Raw genomic sequence first — 23,600 nt, 5'->3', positions numbered from 1 at the left:
TATTTAATGTAAAAAAGAGTAGCCAGATTGGCATTGCTACTAAGTTATATATAAATCAAAGAGTGATTATATAAAGACAAATACATTCAGTTATAAAGACAAACATTCTAAAAGCTTAAAATTACATTGCTCTTTACAGCATTCTTATCAGGGTTCTGATGCCCTGATATGAACCACAGCAGTTTTGTGTGTAGTAAAAACAACTCGTGTTGTATTTTCTTTTAAACACACCAGTGCGGTGTTTTTTCATAAGTTGCAAATCAGCCAAGACATGTCACCCTGATATCACATGACTCCCTTTTGAGGGATGCAGAAGGCCTCTGAAACAGGTCTAGGTCTGAGAAAATACCACACTGGTCCATTTAGAGGAATTGATACATATGAGAAATAATTTGGAAGCCCAAAAAGAACCTCTTTGAAGTAATAAACATAAAGATTTTACAATTAATGAATTAAACATTTAAATCCTTAATTAGCTTTCTTTTACAATGTTTAACAGATCACCATTCCTCACATTTTATTAAATCAAACTTTATGAATAAAAAAATTATGATATTGTCACATAAATAACCAGATTCAAAAAATCTTTTTTGGGGAATAAATTTAAATTTAAATTACTCAATGTTGCTTCCTACTATTCTGATTCTGATTATTACTATTATTAATCATCAAAATGATTGTATTATTTATTATCTATTGTATTATTTATTGTATTATTTATTATATTATTATTATTATTACATTGTGATCTGAATAATCACAATTATCTTGACAAATGTGTCGTATATTTTTGCAGAGGTGAAATAAGTATGAGAACAATCGGAGTGAAAGCGCACGTGGTCTGTTAAAGAGAATATAAATTCTTTGTTAAATTAGCGGAACAAACTGAAGAAATGAGGCCGTTTAAAGTTAATCTAATAATAGTGTCAGGATTACTGCACTTGAACACAGCTGGTAGAGATGGAGCGAGTAACTCAATTGAATAAAAGCTGAATAATCACCTGCTGTTTTCAGTGCGCTCCTCCAGCAGAGCTCCCAGAGAGGCGCATTCCTCCTTCAGTTTCCTTATCAGGGAATTTTGGGAACCCAGCAGGCCGTCCAACTCTGCCGCTGCAAGGGATCATGGGAAATCTTTGGGTTACTGTGAGGTTACACTGGGTGAGTTAATGCAGTCCGGACAGATAAGGGTTAAAGCACAAGTTTCTTTCAGCTCACACAGATTCAGGGGCCACCAGCTCGTGCAGCGCAGCACAAAGCAGCGGTCACAGGCCAATTACACCACACACCTCTGGAGGAAGCATTTGTATTATCATATAACATCCAAATTCACTGTAAAGATGTTTGAAATCCAATGGAAAAAATAAAATAAAATTGAGCTATAAACAACTCTCTATACATGATTAAAAGCTTTATACAAATTCCATTTTTATTTATTTTTAATCTTATGGCCCGTAGGCTTTATTAGACAGGACAGCTTAGCGTGAAATGGGGATGAGAAAGAAAGGAAGACATGCAGTAAATTGTCGGAGTCACAACACTGTGGCCGGCTGCACTTGGAGCCTGGCATACGTGTGCCGTGTCTTCACCGCTCGACCACCGGGCAGCACGCAGCACATCTTTATATGTTAAATGTGAAACAAATCATTATAGTTAACAAAAAAGAAAAAGTAAACAAGCTTACAAACTGCATTCCATTTTAGGCAAAGCAATGTGGATGGAGTTTTAACATAATTTAAGAAACTTAGTATAATAGGGAGGCCAAGGCCCAAAGTCACTGGGATAGGCTCCAGTCACCCGCGACCCCTAACGGGAACAAGCGGTAGAGAATGAATGAATGAATGAATAATAGGAAGGGACACATTTTTACCCTAAACTATAGTTGGTGCCGTGTTTGGACTCTATTCTTTAAAAGACCACGTCCACTAATGGACAGGGATTAGATGAAGTCCAAGTGAAACAAATGGTGCTGCAGAAATGAGCTATGTCTCTTTGAATGTATTCCCAAAAAATGCTTTTGTCAACATTCACATCAGAATAGTTCAAACAACAGAATGCAAACTGTAGACAAGTAGGAAAATGAAAACGTAAAGCGACGGAAGAGAGGAAACGAGATGGAAAAGAGAGAGGATTGTTGTTTGAAGGCTTTTCTTCCTCCTTTAGCGCCCTTCCTGCCACATCCTCGTCCGCTCACAGAGGCCTCTTTTTGAACAGTCCAACACTGGGCTTTCATCATTCCTTTGAAATGAACTGCGCTTCACTCTCCAACATATGTCTGCTCTTTTAAAATAACAATGACTGCCATTTGGAATGATCCACCTGCTCCACCATTCTGTTACTGTCAAACGGAACCAAAAACACCAAGGACGCTCTTTGAAAGCCGCCTCGCACTTGGGCACACACTATTTGCATACAGTAGGTGAACAGCAAGAATACCTGCAACAATTAAGACCTTCTTTTTGTCAAACACTGTTTATTCACAAAATATCAAGAGGAAAAGACACAGCATTAAGTTGAATTAATGCCATCACTCATTGCCTTCACATCATGAGCATAAACCGACTAAATGCAGAAATTAGTTGCCATAGATCCAGAAAGTAACACAAACACGCACACGTTACACTGAACAAAGTTTGGTCAGTGGTGGAAAAGTTGTACGAAGAATGCTAATTAGCTAAACAGGCTTTGAATGCGTCTGGCCATGCGTAGGCCAAAAAGAACCCTGGGACACAGAAACACAGCAGAACTGGCACTGGAAACAAACAGAGGAAAATGAGGGAGGGAGGCAGGGAGAGGAACAAATATCTGATATCATCTAGAGGCCGCTCTGTTCGCGTTTACTTAAAAAAGAAACAGGAGAAAAAAGTCTGAAAAAGGTGGGAGGGGGTGGACAAAAAGGGAGACGGGGATGGATGGAGCGGAGGACAAGCGGATGGACCGAAAGGCGGGATTTGGAGAGCCAAAAAGCTAATTATCAAGATGGTCTGTTGGGTTGCACAGGGAGAGGAAGTGATGCGGGCTACTAAAGGACGTCTATCCCTCTGTCCCCTCCCCATTCACAGTGTCCTGCTGCGCTCTGATGTCAGCTCTCTTTAGACAACATGTGTGCCACCGACACACGCCAGAAACCAACCCTTTGTACACCCCCCTCCCCCCGTCCCCTCCCCCTCTGGTAGTCCTCCATCTTTGTAGTGCGTACCAGCGGGCTTCCTGCTTGTTGAAGGGAACCACAGGTAAATAAAAAGTACTGAGGGTGAGGGAGGGGTGGGTGTGCATGAGAGGCAGCATGTGAAGGGGGATCCAGATGGTGCAACAGATGTGAGAGCAGCAGCAGCTCGACTGTGCAGCCAGACAAGGAGCTCCGAGCTGGGCCTGTGTGTCTCTGCGCTCTGTTCCGCGCTCGGCCTCTCTGAACCCATCCTCTCCCCTCTGCACTGCCCCACGTCTATTCTCTTTCTTTAGCCATTAGTTTTGCTCTGTTCTGGTCCTGGAGGTCACTGCGGCCCAGACTCAATCATCTCACATAACGTGTGTTCTTGGCCGCCTCCTCCCACTCGTCTATTCAGCTGCTCTGGTGGGGTGCAAGGTGCCACAGAGAGAACAGAGGCCATCTTTTTAAATGGAGGAAGCCGGTTCAGGGGAGTCGTCATGCTGAACGTCCTTGTGGAGGACGCACAGACGGTCTCCTGTGTCTCATGTACACTATGGCTGACCCTGAACACTCTTCTGTGGCTCTCTCATAACTTGGCATTTCTGACCCTGAGTCTCTCACTGTTAAGTTGTTTGTTCTCCCCGACTGCGCCATGTAAACTAAGCACAAAAATGTGCTACAAAATGGCTGCAGTGAAAAAAGTTCTGAATAACAGTGTCCGAGGTGTATTTAAAGTAATATTTTTCAGCAAAACCAACAGACTTCATTGGTACTCGAATGAGTTCCGATATGTGCAATTGACAGGCAGATTACCAATCAGAGGAACTCATAACATGTTTGTGTTAGAACTTGGCTTGTGAGTACATTTTTATTTTTTTTCACATTTTAGAGATATGCGCAATGAATACATCTCCAGGATTAGATACTTAAGACTTTAAATGTGTTCCTAGACCCTCCTGCTTTCAAACAGAAGGTAGCCTAGCTCACCGGGCTAGAAAACGAATAACTTCTTAGATTTGTACGTTTACACCGTTTGAGAAGGATACGCATGTAAAGCTAAATTGGGAGAAACAGGTGCAGCTACATGGAGCAAACGGGCCCCACCAGAACGTCCAACTGAGACGCAACTGAGGTGTCTTCATTTAGGGTTGAGTGTTTAGGTTTTGCTATCTATCTATCGCACTAAAAAGAGACCATAAGCCACTGTGTATGTAGTTCATCTAATTACTCCAGTGTATGAACTCGTGCATGTTATACCTGACGTACTAAATGTCCGCAGTTGGAATCTTTGAGAAATCAGCGTCAGTGCAGTGTGTGTTATTTGTTCTGAATGTTTGTGTGTGAGAGAGGACTGACCTGTCCTATGGTGCTTGGCCTCAGTCTTCTCCAGCTCTGTGGCCAGCTCCTGCTCTTTCTCCTGCGCCGACAGGTTTGTAGACGCTATTCGCTCCTCGTATGCACGTTCTGCACTTTCCTTTTCCTGTCTGAGAAAAAAACAAGGTGTTGAATGACATTGTAGTGATATTAAAAATACTAGGCACAGCTCAAACATGTCAATTCAACAACACCTTTAGTTACTATTTAGTATTTACAACACATACAGTTTTCTTGAAATTGATTGGCCGGCCACGTGTAAAACCAGCCTTCACTCAAACAGTTGTCAAATGTTAAAGTGTGCTTGATCAACGCTTACTCATCATCTGCTGCCAAAGAAGCGTGAAGACTGATATCAGCCCACAATGTCCATCATTTATGTTTAAGCACAACCAGAAATGTTATATGTAGATTCAAGGTGCCATACGACTGCAGATGGAAAATGATCAAATGAATAAAAATATAATGCTGTGTTTACAACCTACTGGAGAGCGTAATTAAGCGTTGGCGTATACATTAGATTTCAATAATGACAGAAAACATTTTAGACAAAAGAAAAGCAACTAATTATCTTCTGTAATACAAACGTTCTTAATAATGACACGCAACATGTTCTAGTCTTTATCTAATCTAAATAATACGTTATATTTTGACATAAAAGGTGACATTAAAAGTTGCAGTTGAAATAGAAAGCAGGTGACAAAGGGGGAGAGAGGGGGCGGCTGTCACTTTGAAGACCCCTGAGTGAATAGACAGCTGTCTACTGTCCCACATGATGTCCAGTGGTCAGACCATCCTATAAATTCATCTTGACAAATTACATTTTTAAATACTTTGGTTTTAAAAGATGCATTAACCCAAAACAAATTGTAGCTTATCTATTTCAGAGAGTTTGAACCAAGTCCCACAACTTCCCACAGGTATCACACAAACAAAAAGGTGTTCATCTGTGTTTTCTTCAACAGCTACTAATTTTCTCAGATTTGTACAAAACTTTCCTTACACATCTAAGCCCAAATGTAGCCAAACACGAGCGAAACAGACAAAGACGAAGAGAAAGAACTACAAAAGACGTGGAAAGACGAACAAATAAACAAAACTCTTCCTGAAGTCCAAAGGCGCTAATGAAGAGAGAATTCTCCAGTTTAAGTGAAAACTTTTCTCCCCTACAGCGCTTGGCCTGCATCTCTAAAGTGACCGCGTCTGTCTGTTCCTCATGTGTGTGTGTGTGTTCTCCTGCTGTCCTGCTGTCTGGGGTGTGAAAGCGGGTGGCGGGTGTGCAGGGGACACAAGGAGCGAGTATGTGTCTACACCGATGACTGTACGCGTTTGTGTGTGAGTGGATGAACCCCCGCTGGGCTTGAACAGCAGCCTGAGCCACCAAAGCGCACACCAGGGCTCAGCGGGAGATGGCGGGCAGGCGTTGCCAGCCATTTGGTCCTGCAAGAGGTTCCAGGGGGCCGTGTGTATTTGTGTATCTGCGTGTATGTGTGTTTATGTGCCATCGGGAAGGGGGGGGGGCACTAGACCTGTTTACCCACCAATTAGCATCCTACAGCCAGCCAGAAAGTTCCAGCAGTCAGTGAGAGAGAGCAATGGAGCGGTCACAAGCAGAGGATCCAAAGGGACAAAGGCTAAAACATGAGAGGTGTGCAGTTCTTTTAAAAAATAATATTTCATCAAGGAACATCTTTGATGCTGTTTAAGTTGTAACCTAATCTCACAAAAGCAAAGCCTCCTCTCTGTAACAAATGTATTATATATTAATTAAACTAAATTGACTAAAAAGTAAGTAATGTGTCATATGTCGGTGTAATCCCTCATTCGTCCTCATTGTGCCCACCAGCTCAGAGGGCAAGAAGAAAGAGGAAAAACATGTCCGAAATGCCCTCTCAGCCTGTGGTTACCCCGCTTGGGCTCTCAACAGAGTGAAGAGAACCAAGAAGCAGGACAAAAGGGAAACTGAACAGAGAAGGAAGGGTGTTTCTATCCCTTATGTGTCTGGCCTGTCGGAAAAACTGCAGAGAATTTTTAGACAACATGAAGTCCCTGTTTATTTTAAACCAGGAAACACTTTAAGACAAAAACTGGTTCACCCTAAGGACAAGTTGCCGACTCAAAAACAGAGCAATGTAGTTTATTCGATTCAATGCAGTGAAGAAAGCTGTAAAGAACGTTACATAGGTGAGACTAAACAGCCTCTACACAAGAGGCTTTATCAGCACAGACGAAATACAAGTTCAGGACCTCAGAGTGCCGTGCATCTCCATCTTGAAGCCTCTAATCACTCGTTTGAAGACGGTGAGGTGAAGGTTTTAAGCAGGGAGAAAAGATGGTTTGAAAGAGGAGTCAAGGAAGCTATTTTTGTTAAAAAAGAAAGACCTTCTCTAAACAGAAATGGAGGGCTAAGATTCAATCTTCCTGGTATCTATAATGGAATACTGAACCCCTGGAAAGGTAGAGGACCAGGACCAGGACATTTAGATGCTAATCAGGTACTCAGGGTGGTTGAGCCAGGGTCTCACAAAGACAAAGAGGATTCTAATAGACCATTAAAATTCTGAATAGGCTCGGTAGATACAGGGGGGGAGTTTCTGTTGAAACAAACAACTCTTTCTACTTCAGGAAGGCTCCGCCCAATGGGTTGGGTCTTACCACAGAACAGTATAAATATCGGAGTTCTCGACCTAAATTCTTTTATTGACAATGACTCTTGGATGAGAGTCGAAACGTCTATTTTTTCTAACTGAGTTCAGATGACTACAACTGAAGCTTTTTCTACTAATGTGTCATATCTTGTTACCTTCAAACCAAATACAAACTGCTTAATTACTAGATGCACACGGTTGAATAGAGCATTTAACAGAGGCAGCAGAGGGATGACGAGCCAGGTCCTGGAGCGAAGGCTGATGTGAGCGCAGAAGCTGGATATATGAGGTGATTCTCTGTGGACAATAATCTGCCTTCGAGCTAATTGTGAATGAGCTCTGGGCTGCAGCCTGGGGCCGAACCTGTGTTTGGGCCTCGGTGCCTGGTGAGTGTTGAGTTAGCTCATAGCTGGGCCTGTTTGGATATGCCTGGCCTGATGCGCAGTAGGACAGCTTGATAAGTGTGATGGGAGCTGCATGGGCCAGGGCCTAAGGTAGCAGCAATGGCTCTGGGGCAGCGGCCAGGTACAGGGGCTTCTGGGTAAGAGGGGGGTGGCAGAGGCAGAGGCTGGCTGGAGCAGTGCAGAAGTAAAGGGGGTCCAGCCTGCGCTGTCTGCCTAAGTGGGCACTATTCAAGCTGTTGTCCATTAGATGTGGGGTGCCAGGGCCTGACCAAGCGCAGAGTTTGCTGCACCCCACGGTGAAGCTGCCTTCCTACGCCAGAACCACCAAATGCCGCGGTTTATCAGAGAACGAGCACAAATTGGAGTCAGACGGTGGACTTGGAGGAACTGAAGCCATCCGCCAACGCTAGACAGTTGACCACTGCTTGGACAGACTGGAGATACTCACTTTGTATGCAATTTACATACTCAACAGACACACACAGTAGTAAATATGACGACACTCAAACATTTTAAACACAAAAGCAGCTATTTTTGTACAAACTTTTATGTGCAATAAAGAGACAAATTTAGATGTACCGTAGGCCAAAACTTTGAAACATTGAGTTGCAGACAGGACATGAAACGAGAGTTTGACAAACTGTGCGTTGTTCATTGTCCCAGTGTGTAGGGGAAATAAATCAACTCTCAATCATCCCTTTATACATATTCAACATGTATTCATGTCACTGAACAGGTGCTGAATTAAGAAGCAGGTGAACAGATTGAGAACACAGCATAATAGCTCCAGCCTGCAAAAACCAAAGCTTGATTGTTAGACTTTGATGAACTAGACAAAAAGTTGACCATAAAACAGTTTGTACAATAGTCCATAAAAGACAGCCATCTGCACTCACGGGTGAAAATAGTGCGTGCAAGGTAAATGTAGCCTTTCCTTATGTATCTCAGTCCAAAACCAAACTTTACAGCAGATCAGCCTTTGTAATCAAGTACCATACTCTTAGCATTCAAAGCAACAATCTGTTCACTTGGTATTCTCAGAGATGTTTTTTGCAGATTCCTACATCGATTAAGACATTACGGACAGACAAGATTACACATTAGAGAACCAGCAATAAGGAGTATACTTCTATTTCCAAGACTGTAGCGACGGTTTGAAGAAAAGTATTTCGAGCAGACATCAAAACATGTAAATGTGAGAGGTGTTTACAACTACGAGCCATAACCCTCACAACCTGATTAGAATGGTGACACTCGTGGTGATTAATTTATGTGGAGGAATTCCAATGTGTCCACAGCTATTTATGATAGACTACATCAATCATCCAGCTTCATTAATATTCAACAGTTTGGTACAATTAACTACAAACCTAATATCTGATGTGTACAAGTGTATTTTTGCACCCATGTGTGGCTGAGAGGCAGTGAGACAGAGGCCTCGAGCAGATCTGCCAAAATCTAGCGAGTCCGTCATGCTCAAAATGAAGTGACATATTGAACAATTGCCTTGCTGCCGTATCATTAGCACGGTGTACAATAAACATTTGAATTGTTCTCTGCAGCAGACCACACAGTGTCACACTATTCTCTCTCTCACACACCTCAATGTGTTTTTAACACATTTTATCAAACCTTAGGGTGATGTGATCGGTAGCACTGCTTCCACATCTTTCATCTGACACCCTTTTCTTCTCAAACAAACACATCGTGCGCAGAGGCAGCCTGATGCATCTCTACTGTCTGTCTGTCCACCTATCAGTTTGTCTTCGCTGCAAGCTTTTTTCAACTCCCTCCCTCCTCCCCTTTCATTTCCCTCCCACCTTTTTTCCTGTAACTAAACTGGCTGTGTCTCTCTCCATCTGCTGGCTCTTCCTTCAGCGGCCCTGCACCTGTTCACACCTCCTCTCCTGTTGGCCACCTCTCCTCTGCGCTCCCCCCTCCTTTATCTTCCTCTCTCTCTGCCTCCCTCACTCCCGGTCTCTGTGCGCTGCGATGCTGCCAGGCCCGATCCTGGCTCGCTTAGCCCCTCTGTCATTCAATCCATCTGTCGGCAAGTCAACTTTGTTTACAGCGGGTGGCCCGAGACCCTTTTCTTCTTCAAGGAGCACCGCAGCACCCCACCAGCACCAAGGTCAGTGAGCCAGTGGTGTCCGAAATCTGCAACTGTTTTCATTTGAACAAAACAAAAAGGTGCCCTGCTTCGAAGACACAGGCGCACACAACATCCAGGAGTCCGGGCAGCATAATGTTTGAGGTGTACCATTATCATAGCAATATAACAATCTCTGCCTGACAACGGTCTATAACGTCTAATTAGAGACTATAATTAATAAAAGGTTATGACAAAATATGCCTCAAAAACCCTGATTAAGTGTCTTCCTGTCCAACAATAGTTTAGGCTCACTTTGGCCAGGTTTATAATAGTCTTGGTATTCAATTTAGAGTTTAAAATATTTATTATTTTGTCATTTTAATCACAGTATGTAGTGGTTGGGTTTTTTTCAACTTATAACATGGATTTACACAAAGCTGCTGCAAATACAATCTGCTCAGAACACTTAAAATCATGTGACCCTCTGAAGTTGTAAAAGTTGGAACTTCTCTGCGCGAGTAATTAGCATCTGATTGGCCTCTGTCATCATCTATCTGTTCAGTTAGAAAGTTTAAAAGTCTTAATTGGCGTAGATGACTGATGGTCTTAACACAGGAGGAGCACTGGAGGAGCAGGCATCTGTGAGTTTTAAAAATAAACACACAACATACGTACAATATGCTCTCAGAATGACCCAATTCAGAAAAACAGGATTTAGCATGCCAGATTTGTGCCCTACACAAACAATTTCTGCGTAACATATGTGGCATGGCCTAGGGTCAGAATAATGAAGAGAGAAGGTGAATTATTGCCTAAAACGCAAGGTCTTATTAATTCCTAACCATTTCTGGGCTTTGAGTTTGGTTAAAAGGAGTTTAATGAGACACTGAGGCAACATTTAATATGCAGTACGGGCTGTGAAATAATAGACATTTATCATGATTACAATTATTGCTTCAATCAATTACAACACATTTGTAATCTAATCTGAAAGATACAGACATGTTCGTCTGCTGAGGAGTCAAGAAAATCCTTAGGCAAACAGCGGCATTTAAAACACAAGTTAATAAACATTATGAATAAGTACAGGTTTGTAGAATTGTTTTGAATAATCTATTACAACCAAAATATTTGTGATTGTAATTTGTTTCCCCATAATCAATAAGCCCTTCTGCTGGGTTTCAGATGATATTACAACATTCTATGGGCCACAAATATTGAATAGAGATGGAGAGCAGATAAAATAAAGATTATTGTTATAGAAGTACCAAGGGTCTATCGGGTTCAGGATTTGTGATCAGATATTTGTGCAATCAGTGGACAGAGAAATCGGCATCTTGTCCCCCATTTGGGGGAGTAACATATTCACATTCTAGAGTTTTAAAACTACTAAAGCGAGAGACAATGTGCTACGTGTGGTTTCTGCACAGACCGTGCAAACTAGGGCTGCAACAAATGGATCAGATTGCTAATCGATTAGTCTAGCTAGTTATTCTTTCAATGAATCAATTAGCTGTTTAGAATGTAATAGTCACGTGATGAAAAAGTTTTTAATAAATTTTGACCCAGACAAAGCTGAAGTGAAGCTGTTTGAGGATCCTGGTGAAGCACATTAAATGTACACAATTTAATGAAGTACGGCTTAATTTCAGTCATAAAACTTTTCTCAGCTCATGGCATGTTTTAGAACCTATTTAAAGAGTTAACAAAGATTGGATAACTGAATAGTAAATAGCAACACCTTTACTGAAAAACACACAGAATGTAGGACTCTTTCATGGTCACAATAATGACTATATTGATTACATTGTGTCAATCACTCAAAATATGATAAAAATATTTTTTCAGGCTCAAAACCTAGACTAGGAGGGATTTATTTTTCTTGTTTTTGTAGTATTAGGCCTACGACATTTGGAGTGTAGTTAGTTAATTACTTAAGTGTTTACAGTACGTTTCACTTAGAAAAAGGTTATCCTTCTTAAGTTATTGCGTCCGTGGTATTATAAAGTAGTTTCAATATTATATATATATATATATATATATATATATATATATATATATATATATATATATATATATATATATATATATATACAAAAAACTACTTTATATTGTGACAAGTCTACTCTTTCCATAATCTTTCCTCACAGTTCGTGCGACTAATATAACATACGCTGACCTGAATTGACAAAGAATGTTGAGAAGCAGAGGAAAAAACAATTGGTTGTATTATCACAGGAAATATGTGCAAAATCTGAATCTGAACCACACGGAGCGTCTCTCCTGGTGTTGGAATTCACTTCACACCTGAGACGTACCTGATGTCGGTTCAGTCAGGTCCCAGCCCCTCAGCCTGTTCAAGGCTCGGGGGCAATTGGCAGCAACAACATCGCTCTCTCTACCAACTCTGTGAACTTTTATCTGTTATCTGGTTGATTCCCTTGTCCTCTCCCATCCTCTGCCATTGTATCACATGACTGGTGCGTGAGCAGGAGCACTTCAGGTACAGTAGTGTTTAAAACTCCACAGGAGGCGACACTACTTACCCACACAACTTTCTTTTACATTTGCTTTATAAATAATTTATCTTGAGAATTCGAATTGTAATAATTATCCTGTGCCAAATGTTAAGTGTATAATACAATTTGTTCCAAAATTTGTTCTACAATACAGTTTAGCATAGATATGTAATAGAGAGTGCTTAGACTACTGCACCCCTCAAAAAGTGCAAAAGACATATCCACACAAAGAAAGACAAAGAAAGACAAAAATACATTGTCTAAGTATTGGCCCACATAGTTACAGTATGTCAAACTCTTATTACTCAACATTACTTTACATACATTAGTATCGACTACACCGCAAGTGTCCTTTTGTCAAAACTTTCCTGAAAATCTCACAAGAGACTCAACTGTACAACAAAATGGCCCCACATGACACTGCCACTGAACACTGATGGAAAAGAAAAACAAAGTGTAGCTAAGAGTTTATGGATTGGCTTGAAAGCAGACATTTAAAATGCAAATATGTATAAAATATTAAGTGAGAAGGGACATTAAACGACTGCACTGGGTTGAGGTAAAGTCACAATGATCAGATGTTTGAATGACCCACTTGCTCTCAGAATGTTATGTTATATCTTCAGGCAGACAATTTAGTCAACAGCAGTAGCTCTTTAGAACAAGAACTACTTGACCTACATCAATGTAGTTTAATCTCAAAAATAGTGTGCCCGGGTTAACTAAATTTCCTCTAGTCCGGGAGAAGGTGATCTTTTAAAGTACAAATTTAAATCACAAAATGTATATTTATAGCTTAAATGCTCAGCTTTTAGTGCTGTTGCACAATTAACTGAATCTTCATTGATGTCCTATGATTGTAATGCAATCTCAACTATAAATGTTTACGGTATAAATGTATAAATGGTAAATTATTCAAATCTTATGCTGTTTCTTCTTTCACTTAAGAGTTGTACTGCCTTTTCTTACGAGTTGTGACAGGGCTTATTAAGTGTGGATGTGTGCATTCATTTGACCAGGAAGCAGATCTTGTACACATGGTGTTGAAGTGATGCATCTGTGTAATATTTTGAATGACTGACTGTGAGTGGAATTTTTTGTCACACAGTTAAAAGTAACGATGTAGCCCAAGATACATTTCTCTCTCAATGGACAATAAAGTTTACAATAAAGTAACAATTTCTAATCTATAACCAAATCCAAGCATCGGGTATATGAACGCACTACCTCTCAAAAAGGGGAATTGAATATAGCAATAATTTAATGGGATTGATGTGCAGACATGTTAAACAAAGGTGCATTAAAGGAGGTGATTGTTGGAGGGTGGATGGGCAGCAGAGGGCTGGTGCTCTGTCCTCCAGCAGTAGTGGGAATGTAGGCCAGTGTCCCAGGGCAGATTTGGCTGGGGTGGGAGCAGTTGTAGCCGACAGATTTGCCTCCATCTTGCCTGAGGTTCTCACAGTCAGCGATCTGTCTTTTCTATCCATTCTCTACCCTGCAGGTTGAAACCACTACAGCCCCATATAATAAGTAGTAGAAATGCAATTGACCGAGATCTTCCACTTGAACACCACTCTTAGGATGTGTGTAGGTATGTGAAGATTATGGCATAAGCTTAGCATTATACAAGCTGCTGACAGAACATGTTGTGTTTTCAACCTAATTTCAAACTCAAAACTGACAAATATAAAAAGAGTCCAAATGTTTCTTCCCCCAGTCGCCATTTGAACAACAAGAACACAGTACTATCATTATTGACTTTAAGTGGTTAGTTCTGTCTATGACCGGCATCCCATATTTTTCGTCCTACTCTTACACTCCAGTTTCCGTCTCACAGAGACATTATGCTCTTGGACCAGCTTGTCTCTCAACTGACTGGCCGTCTTAGTTACAAACATGACAACAATCCAGGACTATTTAAACCTCCTTGTGTGGACGCGTCGGCAGACTTGAATCTGCAATACTACCTCGATGTGTAGAGTGTCTTCAGGACTCGTACTGAGATTAGATCATCTTTTCCTGCCTCAAACATCCAGACTCCCTAAGGTCTCTTTACAACTGTTTTTCCCAAAGAGGATCCAATTGCTTTGTAAGTTCAAAACATTCGAGGTAAAGTATATTAATGTTTCTCTTTTATACTAAATAAAACCATTGCCTAATTATGAACTTTAAGAAGGACACAGACGAGACTTGGAGAAAAGTTGAACGAAGAACAAAGGCACAGAGGAGTCAAGCATCAGAAGAAGGTCTCAAAAGATTGAGGCAGAGACAGTGTGAGAGCAGAGAACGAGGTGAGAAGGCAGGATGGCAGCGAGGGCACTCCGACAGAGAGGAGAGAAGAACGCAGCGAGGTTTCGTCACCGGGCCAACGGGCCCACCACTGTCAACATCATGGCACTGTGTGGTGCACACACATACACACACATGCGGCTGGCCCACGGCCCTCCCAGCTGCCCTATCCGTAACTGTCTGATTAGTTGTGCTAAGCAGCCCCTCCCCTGCCAACCATGGTGCCATCTGCTACCCAACAACATGGCTGTCGACCAAACAGGCGCACACAGACACAAACGGACAGAAACACTGAAGAACACACAGCAGCCTCTTACCTGGCACTGCTCTGCTGCAGTAACACAAAAACACACTAAACTTCACACACACAGGTGTAGCCTAAAGGTATCAACACTTAACGTTTGCACAAGGTAAGCACATGGGCTCACTTAATCGCACACAAGCATTTCAGCAGCAAACATCGTCATGAAAGAGGCCTCTGCTGAGAGTGTGAGAGGAGGCCATGCTAATACCAGGTAGCGACAAAGTGTGTGCTTTCTCACTGGCAGGGCAGGAAGGTTCATTAGGCCCCTGCCTCTCTGCAGCGACCACAGCCCGTGTGGTGCCCAGGCCCTTTTATTCCGGGCCGTGATTGGACAAGGGCCTCCTGCCGAGTTGGTTTGCAGCAGTTTTGTCGCGCCCAGATTTCACTCTACTCAAAGTGAGCCTCTGGCGGGACACGGCATCTGTTGCCTCACCTTCCTCATTTACACTTCTCCGCCCTCACACACCGCCTCTCCAGACCTCGCCATAACCAACTACAACTGAAGGAGACACAAGGAGAGAGCCGCACTGAGGAGTTTGTGAAACTTAAACCCAACTTTTTCTTCTGTGTGTTTGTGTCCATGTACATGTGAACCAATTATTATGAAAAATATATAATTCTGACATTTATGACACTTTTCTCACTCCTCACATCTATTCAGTTATGATCAAAGTTTTGTCAACAGAGTCAGAGCAGAGTCTATTAGATGAAGTAATGTGGAAGTGAGTCAGTTAAAGCCCCAGGTCACACTTGTAAAAGAGGTCTTGGTCTTAATGGGTTTCTTAAATAAATAATGAAAGTGTCAGGAAGCAAGGAAAGTGTTCTTATAGTGACGGCTTCTGGTTCGAATAGACCGTATCCTCCATCACTAGCTTTGCAATGTTGTTCTGTCCATGCTGTATATTTTTATATATAAATATTATATATTTATATTCAGCTAAAGTCTATTTCTAATCCAACACGTTATTTTATGCACGCCTTTATTATTATAGTTTATATTTTATTTACTACTATTATCATTCATTGTTTACATCGCATCACTTCACCAAAGCAAATTAAGTAAATGTTGTTTACTTAATAACGGCAAAAAATCTTTTTATGATTCCGATTCTGATTCTTGTCAGAGCACTTCAACACAGTCTAACACCAGCTCTGAAAAGGCACCTCATGAACATGAATGCTCAATTTCATGGAGGATAACGAAACCTGCAGAAGATTGTGCTCAGAGCCCAAAACACAAAGGAGATGAACAGGTCTGTCTGGGTGATCCTCGGTTTCCCTGACGCATACAAACAGATATTCCTATCAATTTGGCACGTGTTGGCGCTGAAGTTATGCTGGCCACTTTTCACTGGAGCCTTTGGGACGCATGATCACAGCAGAGGGAGAGAAGGCCGGGTGGAGACTAGGAAAGAAGAAATGAAGGAAACGCAAGAAAGACAGGAGCAAACAAACAAACCAAACTGCATAAAGCCCTCTGCTGATCAGAGCCGAGCCTGAAGAGGAAGTGTGTGCGTGTGTGTGAGCCGATGTGAACAGAGTGACGAGGATTAGCACAGATCTGGGCTGTCCAACTCACAGCTGGCTGATGATCCAATCCTGGAGCGCAGCGCACCACACCAGCCGCCATGGGACCGGCCGACGCAGGCATGCATCTGTGCGAGTGTGGACACATGCGCTTGTATGTGGATATGGTAGTACTAGTGAAGTGCATTTTGATAGAGGGCATTTAAATTCATGCACTTGTACAAACAGAGCTCTGTGCAAGCTGTAATTATACCATTGTGGAGCAAGCACAACTCATACACACTGGTTTAGTAGACTGAAAATTCACAGGGAAGAGGAAGCAGCACTGATATTCTGAAAATCATTTCTTTCCAAACTTCAGAGATCACAAATATTTTCGTTCAAGTACAACATACTTTCATGTCATTACATTAATATGCATGTTAATCCACACAGCTGACAATAAACAGCACCGAGTGACCAACATATTCCAAAAAACCAGACGGGTAATGCAAGGAGGTCAAAATGTGGGCAGCTAACAGGCTAACACGCACACAAAAGCGGATCAAGCGCACACATCTACTAGACAAGGGGCTGACAGACCCAAGCACACATTACAAACTTGTGTCCCGCGGTTTCTGTCACAACAGGGCACCGCTGCCACATCTGTGCCCATCTCAAACACCTCAGCTTGGGCCAGCAGGGGTGAGAGAGTGCCCTGAGAGTCTGGCACGGGCCGGCATGGCCTTGGCAGTCAGTGATGTGCAATCAGCCGCCAGATGATGAAAGGCAAGTTTAAAGAGGAATATACTAGGAAAACTGTCACAAATCATAATTGAAAATAAACGAATAGGCAGGCCACATTATGATACAGTATCATGTAAGAGCAACAAGTCAAATAAAACCGTGATGGAAATGACAAGGAGGAAAACCAGTCATGTGCTGGAAAAGGAAGGAAACTGGTAGGAGGCACTTAGGCCAGGCTGTCCAGTGACCATCAACCCACTGTTCACTGTGTGTGCATGGCAACTTGAGCCAGGGACAGAAAAGGCTCAGGCGCCATTTTGGCTCAACAGGAGTTGTTGCTGGGTTGGGTACTGTCCCGGTCACAGAGTGTACAGTGTGTTCAGTGTTGTGTGTGCTGCATTATGTTGTGGCATGCTTAACAGGATTATAGGTGACCTGGTGAGGTCCAGTTGGTACCGGGACCATAGCACAGCAGCACGCGTGTGAGTTGTGTGTTTATGTGTGCGTGCTTGCAATAATAGGATTAGGCGTTACCTGGTGCGCTACAGTTGGTGTGCTGGTCTGAACTGGACTGGACCGGACTGTGTTGGACAGGAGCTGGGCAGAGGGGAGTGCTGTGTACGCCTGTGTGTATGTGAGTGTGGTGGCATGTATAATAGGATTAGGTACTACCTGGTGAGGTGCAGTTGGCGCTGGGCATTTGCCAGCTGTTCTGCTAGGCTCAGGGCTTCGGCCTGCCATTGGCTTCCATCCTTTTGGATCGCCTCCAGATGCTGCCGACAGCCAACCAGCTCTGAGTTCAGCCTTTCCACTTCCTGTCCAGCAGAGAGGGATGAAGGAGGTTAGAACAACTTACCTTATGATCCAGTCAAAAGGCTACTGTGGATTAAAATTTAAAGGTTAAGCAGCATGAACACACCAAATTCAACCTTTAACCAACCATGTTTATAGCACAAACATGTTTATAGGGAATGTAATACTTCATATTTTTGAGCTTGGCAGGTGGTGAGCCCAGTGCTTGAATATGTGGGCTTTACTGTAAGAAAAAGTTTTTGGTCTTTTTTCAGTTGAAACTTAAAAGTTGGAGGACAAACAGACCTGTGCAGCTTTTTCTATCTGTCGATGTGTTTTAGCAGTGAGATCTCGGAGTTCTCGCTCTGCCTCCTCTTTCTTCAGCTGGGCTTGGCTTAGCTGGTATCGCAAATCCACATTCAGCTAAGAGGTGACAAATACAAGCTACTAAACACTCTTTTTATAAACATTTTTAACACATTTTGTTCCACAATGTTTTATACTATACAACTGCAATATTCCAAAGTAAACAGCCAATTTTAATTTTAACTGACACAGAAAGTACATCATTACTATAAAATAACCTATATTGTAGGTTATTATTAGAGTAAATTCAATTAGTAAATTAGTTCAGAATATCTTTCCTGTGTGTATGGCGAAATGTAATAAATGCACCTAAACATACTTCTGTCAGAATGAATACAGATTCTTTTCCAAATTGAAACTTAAAATTAGAATTTTAGACAGACTGCCAGTTGCAGAACAGTCCTTAGGTGCCCCCTAGTGGAGTTATTGAAGCATTACCATCATTTAAAAACTGTCTTCAAGCACATACAGAGATTGTGGCATTTACCCTGGTGCTCTCTTGCTCTTGAACAGTGAGTTTGCGAACAGTGTCGTCCAACTGATTGGATAAGGAGGTCTTTTCTCTGCCTGCTCGATCTAGCTTCCCTTCCAAATCAGCCAGGCGATGGGTCACATTAGACACCTTCCAGAAAGAGAAAATACTTTCATTTTTACTTCTTTTCTTCAATTATAACATTTTCTGATGATAAATGTTGTCATTAGCGCTTACTGTTTTCGTAAGCTCCTCTTTCTGCTTGCGGGACTCCATTCTGCCTTCTTCTCGCGCATCACTCAGCCTCAGCTTTAGGCCTTGTGCTTCTCGTTCTAGTTGCTCCCTCTGTCGCACCAACTCCCGGGACAATTGTTTACACTCCACCTCCATCTGCACAGACACAGCCACAATAGATTTTTTTTCCTTCAGATTTATAGAATGAAAGAACTGCATCAAAAATTACACATTGTATTTCTTCAATTATTTGCTAGCTTTTAATACATTTGTTTTACATGTTTTATTGTATTCTTCCCCACCCTTGCTTTATGAAGATTTGCTTCTTCAGCCACTTCTACAGCCTGCTTGACCTGAAGACAAGCAGACCATTCTCTCTGCTGTGCATCCTGTTGTCTGGCTCGAACTGCCTGGAGAGCCAACAGCAAGTCATCTCGTTCCCTAGAATGTAGTAAAAAATAGATTAAAAAACAAAAACTAAATATAGCTACTTGAGATTGATTGTAGGTTCAGGTGTGGTTTCTATTACTGACTTTGTCAGTCTTTCAATAGCCTGGACATGGACATTTGCATGTGTCCCGGCCAGGACAGCTTCATGCTGGGCACACTTCAAACACAATCCTGACACATGCGTCACGCCATCGGTTTTGGTAGTGTGGGCCAATTGCTTTTCTTTGTGCCTCAAACGAGCTCTGACCTCCTCATATTCTTTTTGAGAGGCTGCCAACTCCTTTCTGTCACAGGAAAAGACAATGTACAGTACATGACATTTTGAATTACATTGTACACATGTGTACTATAGAGTCAATTTACCTGAGAGAGATGACCTGAGCCTCCAGGACTTCCATTTGAGCTACATAGATACCCTTTAGTTGTTCCTAGAAACCAAAAACTGGTTATGGCTCTTTAAATATTACTATATGAATAATAAATGAATACTTTGCAAACCATCTCATTTTTCCATTTATTGGAAAACAGTTGGTCATTTGCTGGTACGCTTTCATTCACCTGAAAAATAAGTGTCGAAGTGAGCAATTTACAATGTTGTATTACACATTACAAACACTTATACCGTTGTCTGAATAGTGACATCTTTGAGGGATTCTTCCACTGCTCTGGATTTGAGGTCAGACTGAAACTTCTCATTCTCCATCATAACCACCGTCACACGTTGTTTCATCCCATGAAGCTCTTCCTGAAAACCACAAACCATGACAAAATATACATTATATTACATGTAATGAGCCATTTATAATGACTTAAACACACAAACACACTTTGCAGAACTTGACTTCTGCTTCCAGGTGCTGAATATAGTCCGACTGGTTGTGGATCATTGGGACCAAATCTTGAAACGTGTGTCTACCAGACCTGCCCTCTTGTGGCACTCTCTATGAAACAATATAGGTCATTTCTAGCTAAACCATTGCTGCAGTCACTCAAGAACATGAATGTAATGGTGGAAACATGATTAGTTATTATACCCTTGGTGGAGAATGACTCTTTGGAGGAGATAGAGGAGTAGGAATCTCTCTGCCCTGCTTGAGAAGAAGACTTTTTAGCTGGTTAACTGTAGAAAGAAAAATCATGTGTGTAAGACATGATCCAAGACGAGGATCCTTTAAAAACAGGACACGTTGTTTTTTTTAGTTTATTCCTACTCACCTGCTTCACTCTGAGTTTTCAGGCTCCACTCGGCATTGACATCTCCAGTTTGAAGAAAGACGGCCCTTTCCTCACTGGACCTGACCGCTGCCTCCTGCTCCGCTTCATCAAAGGGACTTGGCTTTTCCAGAGCACTGCTGAGCTCTTGGATGCTCTGATTGGCCCGCTCTACAGCCATGTGAGCAACAAGGTCAACGAAAGGTCTCCTATTCATGTTATATATTTGACAGTGTAATGTTGACATCAGTACTCTTACTTGAGACAAGGTTTTGGTTACATTTCCCACTGTGAGTAAGTCTAAGTGACAATGATTCTCTTTTCTCAGTTTTATGATCATTTTTGTGCGTCACTTATGCTTTTCTTTCCAATACATTCATTTTGAATTATAAATCAGGTATTACTGTTACTCCTGCAGTTACTATTACTTAGGACTGGTGATCAAATCATGATCGCATCCCTGTGACTATCTGCTTTTTTATCATATTGTCATTCTTTGATTCCCGAGTGTCTGCTAAATCAGACACTTTTTACTGCCACTGCTCCTGTTGGTCAGCCTCTCAGGCTTTGAATGAGTGACAGCTGGATTTTACCAATCACAGTGAAGTGTAAACTATAAAAAGAAGATGATGACTTTATTTACTTCTTACAGGCAGTAGAAAAATACAACGTGTACATAAATCGTGTTAACGTTGAAATCGTGAACTTGCGCCAAGAAAATTGTGATATTGATTTGATTTTTTATTTCTTATTTTTGCCATAACACCCTTACTATTACTGTTTCTTTCGCTAAATACTGTTTTATCAGAGTATTTTCAGAGTTAAATACTTTCTTTTATCACTACGTTTTACTTCCACTTAATATTATTATGAAAATATTATTTTAAAGTAACTTTACGTTCAGCTAGTAAACCTCCCCCAACTTTGTCCACAATAATATGGATCATCGGGCAGCAGTGTGACAATGATGACAGTGGCATCAATTACTAATCATAGATTAGTTTGACCAACCCTCGACACATATGACACACGTACGCTACGTAATCATAATGCCGTAATACCTTTATGAACTTACGTCGTAGTTCCTTTTGATATGCACCAAGTTGCTCCGCATCCTCTTCATCCGAATCTAAAGGTTTCATTGTTGTGAAGTAAGTCTTGAAACAGCTTCAAGTGTTAATTTGGTGCTAGGCTAGACGAAGCCTCCTGACAACAGCCATGTCTCCAACGTAGCAACGGGCGTCATGACGTCACCAACAAACAGCGTTTGTTTTCTTCACCGCGGTTACAGTGTCCGCCCGCCTGCCTCTCAATATAACTTAACCCTTTTTTTTTTCTTTTTTCCCCGGATTTATCTTTTAGTGAACTGACTATAATTGGAATCCTTAGTGTATCATGACTCATGATTAAATTAAATGATAAGTTACATGACGAGGTCCTCTACTGGTAAAAGTAGAGAACTGTTTTCTGGGCCAATTGTACGAAGGTTATTTTGTGTTTTTATTACGATTTTTTTACATGGAATCTAATACAAAAAAATCGCTGTATATAAATACGATAAAACATTTTTTAATTCGATGTAAAAAAAATGATGTAAAAAAAGAAATGTATTCGATGTAAAAAAAAATACAATGTTAAAAAAAGTTTTAATCAATGTAATAAAAAAATTAATTCGATGTAAAATAATGTAAAATAATAATACTATGTAAAAAAAAATGTATGTCAAAAAGAAAATTGTAATAAAACACAAAATAACCTTCATAGTATTGGGATGACTTTGAAATTAATCCTTACTGACGTAAAAAAAATATATGTATATAAAATATATATATATATATATATATATATATATATATATATATGTATATATATATATATATATATATATATATATATATATATATATATATATATATATATATATATATATATATATATATAATAAAAAGTAAGCCTACATAAAATTAAAATATATTCATGAATGAGATAGAGCCAGTATCTCGGTGAAGTGTTCACTAATGAAACAATGCACTCTGCAAATGAATGTGTTTGCATAGCAGGGTATTTCCAGGAAACCGCATCAGAGTCATGTGTGACTGTGGTGAAGGCTCTAGGCTGTTGAGCCTACGCACCACTTTGCAGTCCCACTAACATTAAATGTCACCTCTGACTTAGCTTATGTATATAAATATTGCACATTCTCCATCACTCATCGTCAGCACTCCCCTCTCTGAACTCCCCCGCCTACTGCACCTTCTTCTTCTTCTTCTTCTTGTGGCGGCAGATTGCTTTCTGCGCTGTGCTGACTCGTACTGACTCACGGAGCACGCATTCTTTAAAATTCAAGTGCAAGTTCAAAGGTTGGAATATTATAACAAAGAAGAGGGAGACGAGTGAGAGGAACGCTTTAATTAGTTTATTTCTTTATTTATCTTTATGTATATATTTTTTTTTGACAGTGTGGTGTGGAGCACATACAGTAGGTGGCATTAATGTAACACTTGGATACCAAACGCTATAACACACAAAAAAAGAAGAAGGACAGAATCCATGGAGCAGGACTATGGATCTGTTAAGGACAGAGGAGGAACAGAGAAGAGACAGAGGAGAGACAGAGAAGAGACAGAGAAGAGACAGAGGAGGGACAGAGGAGGGACAGAGGAGAGACAGAGAAGAGACAGAGAAGAGACAGAGAAGAGACAGAGGAGGGACAGAGGAGGGACAGAGGAGAGACAGAGAAGAGACAGAGAAGAGACAGAGGAGGGACAGAAGAGAGACAGAGGAGGGACAGAAGAGAGACAGAGGAGGGACAGAGGAGAGACAGAAAGAGGAGGGACAGAGGAGAGACAGAGAAGAGACAGAGGAGGGACAGAAGAGAGACAGAGGAGGGACAGAAGAGAGACAGAGGAGGGACAGAGGAGAGACAGAAAGAGGAGGGACAGAGGAGAGACAGAGAAGAGACAGAGAAGAGACAGAGGAGGGACAGAAGAGAGACAGAGGAGGGACAGAAGAGAGACAGAGGAGGGACAGAGGAGAGACAGAA

At 41.4% G+C, this 23,600-nt stretch overlaps 1 protein-coding gene across 1 annotated transcript in view; it reads right to left on the bottom strand.

Annotated features, from left to right (window-relative positions):
• Nucleotides 1-21,795, bottom strand: part of sdccag8 (SHH signaling and ciliogenesis regulator sdccag8) — a 34,766-nt gene extending 12,971 nt beyond the window's left edge. Inside the window, exons 1-15 of the mRNA XM_072436370.1 lie at nt 21,633-21,795; nt 20,561-20,728; nt 20,380-20,465; nt 20,173-20,286; nt 19,968-20,090; nt 19,844-19,903; nt 19,709-19,773; nt 19,429-19,629; nt 19,198-19,336; nt 18,899-19,051; nt 18,677-18,811; nt 18,130-18,246; nt 17,704-17,846; nt 4,505-4,632; nt 1,002-1,110 (exon numbers count right to left, since the gene is read on the bottom strand). Coding sequence (XP_072292471.1) covers nt 1,002-1,110; nt 4,505-4,632; nt 17,704-17,846; nt 18,130-18,246; nt 18,677-18,811; nt 18,899-19,051; nt 19,198-19,336; nt 19,429-19,629; nt 19,709-19,773; nt 19,844-19,903; nt 19,968-20,090; nt 20,173-20,286; nt 20,380-20,465; nt 20,561-20,728; nt 21,633-21,699 — 1,808 coding nt within the window. The 5' untranslated portion in view covers nt 21,700-21,795. The remainder of the gene's footprint in view (nt 1-1,001; nt 1,111-4,504; nt 4,633-17,703; nt 17,847-18,129; nt 18,247-18,676; nt 18,812-18,898; nt 19,052-19,197; nt 19,337-19,428; nt 19,630-19,708; nt 19,774-19,843; nt 19,904-19,967; nt 20,091-20,172; nt 20,287-20,379; nt 20,466-20,560; nt 20,729-21,632) is intronic.
• Nucleotides 21,796-23,600: the final 1,805 nt, after the last annotated feature.

Source organism: Eucyclogobius newberryi, unplaced genomic scaffold, assembly GCF_026437365.1.
Source record: "Eucyclogobius newberryi isolate DKJ021-1_F unplaced genomic scaffold, fEucNew1.0.hap1 SCAF_8, whole genome shotgun sequence".
NCBI classification, from domain to species: Eukaryota; Metazoa; Chordata; class Actinopteri; order Gobiiformes; family Gobiidae; genus Eucyclogobius; species Eucyclogobius newberryi.
The sequence above is the reverse complement of the archived record's forward strand: the minus strand, read 5'-3'. Positions and strand labels throughout refer to the sequence as shown.